We start from the raw sequence: 13,032 nt of genomic DNA on the forward strand, positions 1-13,032 counted from the left end.
GCCAGCTTTCATCAGGCTCCCCACATGGGAGGAGCTGCACATAAATATCTACCTGTCCTATTGGCCATTGCAGGGCACTGAAGGGTTTATGCTCCACTATACATACTCCCCAGTTCCAATCAACAGTTCCAATTGATGAGGAAAGGAGGATACAGGAAGTCAGGACATGAGCTGGTAAACAATGTGGGATGCAAGGTGAGCCCACGGTGCTTCATGTCACATTGCCAGGACTCGGAACAGGAGCTAAGACTGCATCTGAGTGGCTCTGGACAGTCAGACAGGTCCTGTGGGGCTTGTTAGTCCAAAGCCAGCTCTGCTAAGGCCAGGAGCACAGCCACCAATAGAGGGGAGAAGGAAAGAAGGAAGTTGCCTCTCAGTGGGGCTGATGAAGAAGCGATAATCATTCCATATGCTGGGTGAGAGGAAGAGAGGAAGGAGACAGGCACAGCAAGAGGTGGAACATCACCAAATTCCTCAGGCAAAGTGTGTACAGAAAGGTTGGGTACATTGCTCTGAGTTACTGAGGCAAACAGATGGCTAGAAGGGAATCTAAGGCACATGAAGGCAAAGAAGCAATAGAGAGCTGTGATAACAACCCAGGTTTCCTGAATCCCAATCTGGTGCCCTATCCCAGAGACCATGCTGCTTTGCATATCTCATTAAGACATTTCCTTTTCTGTCTATATAGCCAGTGCCTCAAAATCCCAGCAGTTTCTGTACTTCAAACTGGATCATCTGGAAATGGTCCCAGAGTCTGAAGTTCAGTCCCTAAGTGGTTTGAGTTTGGTATAGGGAAAATGTTTTTGTGGTTTTTTTTTTTTATTTTTCCACGAAGAGGCTGCAATTAGGCAGCTCTATTAACTGCAGATGTGTATTTTTCAAGTCTAAAAATGGACCTTAGATGCCTTCACAGATTGGGTCAGGTGTTGACATGCACAGTGAAACTTGGCTTGCATCAGACAAAAGTGTCCTATCTCTTAAGCTGTGGTCTGAGCCAATTGCACTGGGCCTGTGTCAGAATTGTGTCATATATGAGGCTCATTTGGCCATTCCCGTTTGACCCAAAAGAGTGGCTGATTAGGGTCTACTCTGTTCACCTCTAGATTCTTGGTGGGAAGAACTGACAGCACTAATGTTTATTCGCTTTACTTTCCAGCGTTCAAGATTCTTAATAGACCTTAACATCCCTTGCATGCCCTGAAAGAAGAGAAGCACCAAATTCTGCTTTCTTCTGCGGCACAAGAGAGAAAAAGTAACACAGCAGAAGACTCCTAAGAGCAGCAACAGGGGCAGGGCCCAGGTCTGCATTAGCAAAAGCAGCAGACTTGTCCTTAGGTGCCCACGCAGTTCAAAGAAAAGCTGCGCACGTGTGTCATTGTCAGCCACAGTCTGGCTGATTCCTTGGAAGCCACACCCTTCCTTGCTGGTTGTAATAAGGTTGATGGTCAAGAAACAGCTCCATGTTATTAATGGAAGATCAGGTGACTCCAGAGTACTAATGAGAGAGAAAGACATGATGTCATGGAACCATCCTTGATTGACAATACGGAAGCATTGATTGACAATGAGCCTAGAAAGCACATCTCTTCATTCTTCACCTGATGCTCCTGCAGCCATAAAAATAGGAGGGGAACTAATGCTGTACTAAACCTAATCTAGTATTACATGAGCCACCTGAAATACCCTGATCACAGTAGCAGAGGCAGCATAAGAGTTCATTTCAGCATGTGAGCAAATACTGGGTTTCTGCTGAGCTCTGTGCTATTACCACAGGCTCTAACAGACATACAGACTGTGTCAGCCAGGACTGTGTTTCACGCAGACACAGCGACCAGTCTAGACCACATACACTTTAAGCAGGCATCCTCTTAAAGCAGCAACCTAATATACCCAAATTCCCACTGCTGAAATACTGCTTCCTGGATTTATCATAGTGCAACACCAGCAGATAACATGACTGAAACTACAGAGACATGTTCATTTTCAATCCTGGAGAAAGAGGAGAGGTACAGAGATGAGGTACACAGGTCAAAAGTAAGAACAGTAATAACAGCAGTAGGAGTCCAGCCATCTCATGCCTACATTGCAGCCTGCTTGTGAATTAGGCTGAAGAACCTAGCTGAGCTGCAGCAGCTGCTGTGCAGGCAATTGTACATCTACAACAATTTCACATTTAAATCCCAAGTATCTTCTTTATGTTGCTGCTGAGATTTTCTACAAAATGGTGCTGCTGAGCCTTGAATGCTGCTTACTTGGCCTAAATTCAGTGTTTGACATGTAAAGCCATCTTGTTTAATGCCAATGAGAAATTTTTGTTTGCCAATTGAAGGAGGTGGGGAGAGGAAATGAGGAATCAAGCAAAATAAAATACATGTTCCATGGTGAATGAATCACATTGGAGTTGATATTTTGAGGTATGGGCTGGGGAAGGGCATATGAGGAGGAAGGAAAGAAAGTTCTATCTTAGGAGCAGCAGCTCTCAACACAAAGAGTGGGCTTACAAGAGAGATCTGAAAGAGAGTAAAGTTGCTTGGGAAGAGCAAGTAAATGTAGGAGGCAGGTTGCAAGAGAAATGATGGTGCAAGTAGGAGGAGGAGCAAAGGTGAGAAGAGTGGGTAGAACATGGGGATGAGGCAAGACAGGAACAGACTCAGGACAGATCTGTGCAGAGCTCAGAATCAAGAAAAGGGAATATCTGCCTCACTTCAAGAGTGAGGAAGAAAAAAAAAAAGGTGGGAACCATATGTCTGAGATGAGAGAGGGTGAGGTGAGAGGTCAGATATGATCCAGGAAGGAATCAGTAAGGGTAATTCTGACTCCTGGATGCTGATGAAGCTTCTCTGAGTGCAGAAAGAAAGAGGTTATCGTGGAGTAGGGGAGACCAGATTTCTAAGATACATACAGGAGACTGGGCACCAGGGATGCCAGGGGCGACAACACTTGGCTCTGCTTCAGCGTTCAGAGCAGGCTGGAAGAGCAGAGGACTGGATGTGACAGTATAAGTGGATCTACAAGCAGACTCCTATTGAAGGTAAAGCTAGAGGAGATATAAGTAGGAAAGGGTGAGTGAAACTGTCATTTTTACAGATCATGTAAGCAGAAAGTTTGCTGTTCCTGCTTCTCAGGCCTTGGTTTGGGCTGACGCTGTGCAATATGACAATGCTGTCACCCATTTTTTGATGACAGAGACGCCACACTGCCTTAGTGGGGACCTGGGTCACTGAAGTATGAAAAGGCTGTCACAGTGATGAGTCTGCTTCAGTGCTTTTGACTCCTGAACCCCAAAAATATCAAGAAAAACAAAGGAATTCAGCTCCAAGAGACAGGTGCCCAGAACAGCTTAGTTCCTACCTTCCCTTCAAATTAAGTGATGTGCAGTTAGAAAACTAGGTATATATGGAAAAGGAAAACAAAACCTCACTGAGCATGAGACAGGATTCCAGCTTATGAATGTAAGAGGCTGAATTTTTTCTTACTGTTCCCTTCCTTTCAAATGATCTCATGATCCCTGTAACACTATTTCCAATAAAGAAGCTCACACCTGAATGCCAGCTGTAAGTCAGTGAGGGGCTATAAAACATCTTGTACCTTCAAGCAGACAGCTAATTCACTAATGTTATAAACCTGAACCTCAAGTGAGCTGTAAATAACTGTGAAGTAAACTACTGTCTGAAAGCTGTCTCCTATTCCCTTTAAACTCATACTGAAGGATGGAGGCAAAGAGCCAGAAGAGCCAGCAAGTGAAATCAAGGCTGATGAATTTAATTAGCAGGTGAAATGGAGCCAAAGGGATTGAATGGTGGAAAATAAGATATCCAGCAGGTGAAGATTTTAGTGGTCATGGGGCTTTTTGAAAGATAACAAACAGCATACAGGATCAAATTTATTTTGTATAGTGGGGACCCCCATAATCCCTTCAGGACTATTTATTGGCCTAGGAACCATGTTGCTCTAAGACTGCAGTGCACAGGCTCTGTCTAGCAATCAACAGATCCATGCGGACTGCAGGAAACAAAACAACACACACAAAGGAAGGAGCCAGGTGGCTCTGGGAAAGGGAGAGGGAAGTTTCTTTGGAGGTAACCAACAACTGTTGCCAGACAGGTATTGGCTGAGATAATTCCTGTTCCCAGACACAGAGGTTTATAGAGGCCTACAGGTTAACTTGATCATCTTTCTATAAAAGATATAAAGAAAAAATATGCAGAAAGACTGGCAGTCTCTTTCTTAGGGGTTGCAACTCAGTGTATTTTACTATTAACTTCTTGTGCATTTACTCAGCACTTGACTGTTTATTAGCATTCATTCAAATAACGGTTAATAAGCCTTTAGAAGACTATTTCTGAAGCAAAGGACAATGTATACTTGACAGATTTTACAGAGGATATAACTCTGGTATAAGACTGTGCTTCATAGGTATAACATGCTCAGTGTGCTGCCAGCACTGCCTCTAATGCCTGCCAGCTATTTTTCCCTAAGTCTTACACCCTATTTCCTTGTAGTGGATCAGCTACCACAGTCACATTGCATGAAATCTCCTGAATTACTTGGTTGGCTGCATGAACACGGTTGAAGTCCGCATCATACAGAAAGCCCAACCATATAACCCCAATGATTCTCTCTTGTCTTGAAATCTGTAACGACTTGGTAAAGGAACAATATCATGCAACAAAGTCAGATGTGCTTCCTAAATAAAGAATGGGTTGTCATTTTATGGTGTTAAAACCTAAGGCAGAATAGCCTCCCATAGGGACAGCTAGGCTCTCTCATGTTTCTGCTATGCCTCTTTCCAGGTGTTGCCATAGTTTGGATTTCACACTTTATCCCAAGAATCCAGAGCATAAATATCAATCAATGTAATGAGATTAAGGGAAGAAAGAACAGGCAGCACATGCTCTGTGCCTGTGCTTTCATATCCAAATTCGTATCTGCCAAACCTGCCTTGATTCAAGTACAACACAAAAGCTGCTTGTGGGGCTCAGAAGTCCTTAGAAGTTCTAAATGAACACAGCTGGTCTGTCTTGCCAAAGAAAAAGGCAGGTGGCTTCTCTTTACTTAAAACACTTTTCCTGAAGACAAAGTGCAACAATAGTTGACAGATTTCACTTAAGTGCAAGAAAAGGTGCAATGATGCCTAAATAGACAGCAGTAAGTGTTGCTTGTGCAGTAATCATTAATTTGGAAGTTTGTCTGGACTCCAAACCTCTGTCAAGAAGAGAATACAGAAAAGCTCAAAAGCCAGGAGTGTTACAAAGCAGATGGGCACAGTGCAAGTAAAGGAAGGGGTGCCAAAGGAAAGGGTTCTGTGGTCTGTGGCATGCAGATCAATATCTTTGGTAAACAGCAAAAGCAGGAAAGTTTCCAAAGATCAAAGGACAGTCAAATACTTTCTAAATAAAACTGAAGGCAAATCACTCAATTGCCATTCATGAGTTTGAACAATTCCAAATACTTTCAGTTTGTATCATTAATTAGAAAGGAGAGGGAGACAGGGTAGTAGGGAAAAATTAAGGTAATAAAAAATGTTTGGTACCAAAATGGGATGGAAAGAGACAATACAAGATGTAACTGTTCTCTGAAACTGAGCTCTGATGCACAGCCTTCCCCACAACTATTGGAAGCAGATGGGCTTCCACAGCTGCACCCCTCTGGCTTCTACTAGAGAGATGCAAGATTTTCCCTCACCAGAGGTCCCAGGCTCATCGTAAGGGATCCCCAGGAGCACACAAAACTGAGAAGAAAGGGTGAGAAAACAGGCTTGAAGGGGAAAAAGGGGAAACTCAATGCTTGACAAGTCAGAAGCAGCAAAGAGGATGAGGGTGCTCAAGTCGAGAGGTGGAGGGCTCACATTTTGCAGAAGGTTTGTGTGACTGCAGGAAGGAGAGAGATTAACAGGGCTGCAGCAGGTAGAGGGTTTTGTTAGGGATGTGTTCAATATGGCACTGCTCTTTGGACAGATGGAAGGCAGCTTATCTGGATGAGAAAGGGAAAAGTTCAAGTGACAATCATGCTGTCGCACGTTATTTCACTATTCTTAATCTATGCAGGATCTAGGCTATCATGGAAAATTAAAACCTAAATAAATTTCCAGTCATAGCTCAGGCTACTTGCCCTTAGTAGAAAATCGACTTAATTTTCTGGTTTGAATTTCATCATCTTTTTCCCTTAAAAGCTTGGAACAGTCAACCATCAGAAGTACTACAGGCTTTTTAATTATGGTAATGAAAAACTCTTTTTGCTTCTCAAAAATGGCATGTGATCATGTTATTAATTTTGATAACAGTTTCCTACTGACTTGGAATCCTTAGTATACAGCTGAGACAACTGACTGCAATCTACTTTGTAAGGGTCATTATTGTATCAATTTGAGGCAATTCAGCTGTTGCTTGAAATGCATCACGTGTGTCACTAAATATTTTATTTCAAATTGTCTTTCTTTATATTATCCACCAAATTGTTTTTCTTGTTTAAGCACTAAATGCACTTTTAAAATTTAAGATACTAACCTGGATATATTTTAAATTGTGTATTCAGTTATAAACTAAATGCAATAATTATTCTCAAATAGAAATATTTTCCATAAAATAAGAAATTTCAGAAACAATAAAATCATCTGCCCATAAACTCCCCATGAAATGTGTTCTCAGATTTCTCTGTAATATTAATCTTGCAGTGGGAATTCATATGCTCCTATACAAAAAATACAAAGCTACAGTGACAACTAAGTGGTGATTTTCTTTAAAATCCTTTCCAGCTAATCTGATTTTAGAAGAATCTGAAGCACATTTCCAATTTTAAATATCTTACTGTATCACAGCCACTCCCAATGTGTCTGTGAAGACACAGAAGTAGGATTCATGCAGAAACAAAAGAGAGGGTCCTACACAGTGTTCCCATCTCTGCTACCACGCACGGAGGGGACTTGTTCAAGTCACATTATCTCCTTATGTCTCAGTTGCCCCATTAGTAAAGCAACCCATGGTGGTAACAGCCTTTGAGATCTTGGATCAAAAGACTATGCACAAAGAAAAACAACTTGAAAACAGTGATTATTAGGTTTTTTTTTTTAGATATTTACTTAAATCAGCAGAATTCTAGGGTCAGACCTAGAATTTGCAGTGAAATACAGAGAGGCTGAGATCTTACCAAATGACTCAGACGGGTTCACCATATACTGCCTACAGATAACATTTGGGTGCTCCAGAAGCACAACATTTTGGGGTTTGTTTTATTTTTTTATTTATTTTTGAAAACACCAGTGCCATTTACAGGTACGTAAAAATTAATGCACCATTTATATCTCTGGAGTAAAATTCTGAACTATTCAGCATTTTCACATGACTGTATCAAAGCATCTCCTATTTATATGAGATACTACAGTTACTGCAGGCTTCTGAATTTTGGATGTAGTATTAAGGAAACCTCTGCTCACACAACAAACTACGTTATCTATGTCATTACATATATTTAAACTTATACACACATACAAAGAACACGGTCTCCCAATATGAAGGGAGTCATGTAACTGGTAAGTAAAGTGAAACGATTCTAATTTATATAACAAGCACTGTAGAACAGACTTTGTACAATATCTAACTATACAGTCATAACAGGAAAGATCAGATATTCCTCACTGATTTCTACCCCTGGCATCCAATTATAGATCAAGACATCTAAACCCCCTGTTTCTAGCCTTTTATGCCACTGTAATTCTTCATGACATGTCTTAAAATAAATGCTTACAAAGTATAACACAGCACTCTAAGGTTCTCATTAATTACCAGTAGCCACCTTGAGATTACCTGAAATTTACAAATAATACCTTCAGAAATATACGATCAAAAACACTTAAAGGTGCTCCATGAACTGAATAAGCACCAGCAGGATACAGTAGGAGGAACACACTCCAGAAGGGACCTAAGTACTGACACATGACTTTCATGGATTTTGTGCACAAGTTAATTTACATGTCATTCTTTTTGCATGATGTCCTACCAGAATTACAGCACATAATTAATGAGATCAACTAGAGTCTCTTTGTTTCTCTGCCCAATAATACCTCAGTTATTAATGTTTTGATGAGTTTCCTATCCTGTGCTTTTGATTTCAAAACAGCAGAACAAAACAGAACTGAAAGACCTTTTCTGCAAAGAGGACAAAAAAATACATTTTAACTTTGATATATATATTTTTTCCTTCCTCTTTAAATAAATCCGCTGTGATGCTTAAAGATCATCTTTGAAATATACTTTACTTTCATGCACAATGTGTTTTTTCACTCAGTGGCTTAAAGCCAAGTATGTATCTCTTTGTATGCACCTTATGCTTCTATGCGAAGAGACAAACCTCACTAGCAACTGATACAGAACTTCCAAACCCCTGAGCGACTAGTGCCAATAAAGAGTTCCAACACAGGCATCTTACAAAGCTCTACAAAGCAGGCAGTTTCTCAGCATAGTTAGTTAAGCAGACAGAAATCTATTTCAGTGCATTCTAATAGTATAGCCTAAAGCACAGTTTTAGCTTCAATGTGCCAACTTAAAACCTGGTTGTAACTCTCTGCCTTCCTCACAGGACAGCTAAGCACAATCAAATAGCTCCAGGTGTATCCTACCAGAGTATGTTAACACAGAGACCTTCTCCCACCTTTCTCTCACCATGCAGCCAGCTCTTACCTCAATGGTGTACTGTTCAAAAATCCGAAGCTGAAGGAAAATGTCTAGCTTGATCTTCCTCTCATGGAAGAGCTCTTCCATCTGTACCTGGGCCTCGTCGAGCTGCTGAAGGACAGATTCGATGTGGCTGATGGAGCTATTGTGTGGAGTCTTATTGTTGGAAACGGCCGAGTCCCTGTAGCAAGGCAGAGAGCACGGTTAAAGCTGAGCTTTACGGCAGGCAAAAGAGCAAGAACGACACATTTGTGATTCTGCGTGCTGCTGAGAAGCAAACCAAAGCACAAAGGGCTGAGGGAAGGTGTATGCAACACTCATTTCTTCTACTTGCTAAAATCCTGCAGGTCCTGAGCTCGGTGCCAAGTTTGAATACGGGGATCATCCCTTCTTGTGTCGTGACACTGTGACCTTACACACATGGGGGGACAGAGGGAGACACATCAGTCCTGATGGCTCTCTTAAGGAGACTGGCTAGCAATCCCCTTTAATCCTGCAGAGCGACCTGCTCCAGCCTAGGCTTGCACTGCCTCTGACACACCAAGCTCAGATGCTATTTAGCTACCTGGACCTTTTCCCAGTAATTTTGTGTATTTGCTTTATTACTAACAGACTAATTGAATCAAAAGTATCAGCATTTTAGACTAAGGGGTAGGGATGGCTTGATTACCTCTGGATTACATAGTATGGCAATAGAGACAGAATACAGTGCAAAAAAACTCCACTGAAGGAAAACACCTTTGAAACACTAAGACTCGGACTTGTCCTTCCATTAGGGTAAGTGAAACATGACATGTCTGTGAGAGGTCAGACACTGCTCCATCTACACCTTCCATATGCAGAAGCAAGCCCTTCAACTGGTGGACTAGGGCCAAGGGGAGTTTTGCTGTACCTGAAAAAAGTCTTAGCATAAACACAGGCAAGTCCCAATGGTTTCTTTTCAACTTGTTCTTTCATATATATTAATAGGCTCACCTACAGGTCTGGTACATCTTCAGTAATTTTTTTCAGTGGGTATTTTATGCATAAAGTGCTTTTGTAGACATAAAGAGCTGATTTTTTTTTTCCCTCAAATGTGTCCACAAAGGTCCCCAACTTTAAAAAGAATCAGAAAGGTTCTGAAACTGGAATTTAATCTTGGCTTTGGTACTTCAGCTAAAACAATATATAGATGCAATAGCTTATTTCTGTGGATCCCACTCACAAGCGTGTGATGGCAGCTGCACTGTACTGCATACTTATACTAAGACAACTGAAAATTCCATCAAATACTCTGTTGGAAAGACCTGTGTCCTGGCAGGGTAACAGGATGAAGTCGGTAAGCGATCAATATTTCCTATCAATCTCCAGTTCTGCCTTGGAGAAGTTGAGAGAGACATTACAAATCCAACAACACATTCTGTACTCTTGGTACACCAACAAACTCCCACCTGTGCAGCAAACCAGCTGATAGTGTTTGAAGACAAGCAAAATGTCAGGCAATGCTGCGAGGTCACAGTGTTATCCAACAGGGACTAAATGTGGCTGGGAACTGTTCTTCTGACCAGCTAAGCTGAGCTGCTTAGTAGAGGTGCCTGCAGAGACTCCCCACTGTGGAAAAGTGCTAGTGTGTCCCCAATTTTTAGTGTGGGTTTTTTGTTTGGTTGGTTTTGGTTTTGTTTTCCCTTTTCTAGGTTGAATTTTCTCTCCATAAACATCTAGCAAAGCATTTGTAATTTTCCACAGAACTTGACTGAAATGCTTGTGCTTTGTTCTTTGCAAATTATCATCACATAGGGTCAGATCAAAACAACTTACAATCAACTTAAATGTTAATTGAACACTGTCAGAGAGCAAAATTGGGGGAAAAAAATAAAACCTTTCACAAATGCCTCAAATTAAAACTAGGCACTGACACACAGAGTCCTTTTAGGTGAGTTTAAAACACACCTTTGAGGTTCTAAGGCAACAAAACACATGCATTCTGTTTTCATTATGGGTCTTGAAGGAACAGAACAGGCATTTGCCTGAGCATCTGAAGCCTAACAAGAAAACTAAAAATACAGATGACTGTTAACTGCATAGTAGTTTGCTCTTTTGATGTGTTTCAGTCCTTTTTCCTCAAATACTTTGTCTGATACACTGAACTCAGTATAATGCTCCAGCATTCTTCTGAAGCAAATACTACCAACATCCCTTGATACAGGGGAATGTGACACCAATATTACTCTCTCCAGGTGATATGGTTGCTGCCCCCCTTTGTCAATCTCATTGGTGACCACAAGGTCTCTCCCAGCCTCCACATCTGAGATATACAAAGGAACAATGAAGGAAGACAAGGCGATATTTGGAAACTACAGCTTAATCTGAGGCCACATTCGGTCAAGTTCAGTTTCCTTCAGTCAGCACCTGTCTTCAATAAAGGAACATGAAATATGTCTTCATTCAAATGTAGTATTATTACTATCCATATATTAATTAAATTACTCAATGAATTATTCAAGACTACTGTTGAATAATCTCTCATGGGATCTAAAGACACATTATTCAGAAATTCTTTTTCATTAAAAATTTCACTCTTCAAATCAAGCCACAATTTCAGTGGCTGATGCAATAAACAAAAATTAAGTGTATTAATTTTTTCACAGTCTCCTCAGATAAGGCCTTGACAATCCCTGTATAGTCTGGTTTAAGAAAGATCTCCTGAGATTAGATGCTTCCGCCACAAGATTTCTTGCTCTGTCTGTTGATGAGAAATTCCAGGAAATAATTAATAAAAGATCCTTACTAGTCTCTGAAAGGTTATGAATTAGGGAAAATACTGACAAAAAAAACAAACAAAAATAAATTTTGGGAAACATAAAATTGGACTTCGTGCACTGCTGTTGAGTTTGTTCAGTACGAACGCTGTGCTCCTGAAATCGCTTTCAGAGCTTTGACTGGGAGAAAGCTTAGTGACACTTAACCACCATGAAAAGCTCATATGCTGAACTGCTGTAAAGAAAGCAAGATATATAACTCTTCACTCTCTTTTTTTTTTTGCCCCTAACATTACTACATCTCACTGGAGCAAGTCATTGTGTTTTGCCTTTCACAGATGTGCAAAAATATTGCCCCCAGCAGCACTTCCAGAAATGAAGTTCAAGAAATTTGCTTTGTGTTGACTGCTGAGGCTGGTGATCATCTCAGGAAAATACTGAAAAGAAAGAGCGAAACAGTGTTTCGGATGCTGACCATTAGATGTACAGCACTGCAAGCCAGGCCTGTTCTATTCCTGATAGGTATGGTCTCCAGATTCAAAGAGTCACTCGAGGCCTTGAAGACCTTCTGTGAAGAATAGTCCCAGGCATTGTATTGATGTTGTTCAGGCAGCTGAGCTTTTCCTAAGCTATCTGGAGGAGACACAGAGTGCTAATAAAAAAAGAATGACCTGCTCTAAACCTTTATGTATGCCCTCAGAGATAAGGACAAGAAACTTAAACTTTTTCAAGGCCATATTAATTTACTGGTTTTAACCTGTGCTATGACATGCTCAAGAAGAGCAGTGTATTTCATTTTCTTCATTGTTGTAGCATTTGCAATTTTCAGCGATTATTCACAGCAGGTACGTGATGATCCACACTGTGAAAGGCAATGCTTTCTTAAGGTTGCAGCTATTCCAGTTTTTCCCTCCTTCCTTTATCCGTGTTCTTCACTTTTGCTGGCAGCCACAAAAGATTTTAGAGTGGGCTCAACACAGGGATGGTTTCACATTTTTCTTATGCAGGTCTGCTTCACTTTTTGAAAGAGTCCAGGATCACAGTTAAAGGCTTTGCAGTTAATCCAAGTGCTCAAAATCCACCCTTGAATCAGAGATCATCTCAACAGTTCAGTTCTGGAAATCTCTGCGTGTGTTCAGGGCTGCTGCCCTTCTCTCTGTGTCTAGTCTTAACTTCACCAGAAGCAGGGGATCACTTTGCACAAACATGGCCACCCTGTTCCACCAGAACAGAAGCCAGGCCCCACCAATGCTCTATCTTTGTTAAATACAGCTGCCACAAAACCTGTCTTGGCAATTCACAAATGTTTAGGCGTGACACCAATTAAAAAAGTCTCAAACCTGCAGCCAGCCTTACTTTTCAAAGACTTAAAATAGGAATTGACTAAGTTTACATTAAAAAAGCTGAAGTTCCAGGTGCCATCTCCCAATTCACCTCTTCCCCCCTCTTGCAGCCACCACGCCAGCCTTTCCCCAGTAACTGCTATTCACAGTGATGCTCTGTTGAATTCTCAGTCCCAAATATCGGCCTGGCCACTCTCCAACCCCACATGCCACTTTTCTACTGACTCAGGTGCAGGCAAAAATTAGGTCAACCCCACAGCCACCACCAGGACTCCTTCAATG

General features: G+C 41.2%; 1 protein-coding gene across 9 annotated transcripts in view; it reads right to left on the reverse strand.

Moving 5' to 3' along the window:
• Positions 1 to 13,032, reverse strand: part of KALRN (kalirin RhoGEF kinase) — a 500,706-nt gene that overhangs the window by 175,025 nt on the left and 312,649 nt on the right. For all 9 annotated transcript variants that reach the window (XM_051624220.1, XM_051624222.1, XM_051624223.1 and 6 more), the window contains exon 13: positions 8,676 to 8,850. In XM_051624220.1, coding sequence (XP_051480180.1) covers positions 8,676 to 8,850 — 175 coding nt within the window. The remainder of the gene's footprint in view (positions 1 to 8,675; positions 8,851 to 13,032) is intronic.

This window comes from Apus apus, chromosome 6 (genome assembly GCF_020740795.1).
Source record: "Apus apus isolate bApuApu2 chromosome 6, bApuApu2.pri.cur, whole genome shotgun sequence".
Lineage (NCBI taxonomy): Eukaryota > Metazoa > Chordata > Aves > Apodiformes > Apodidae > Apus > Apus apus.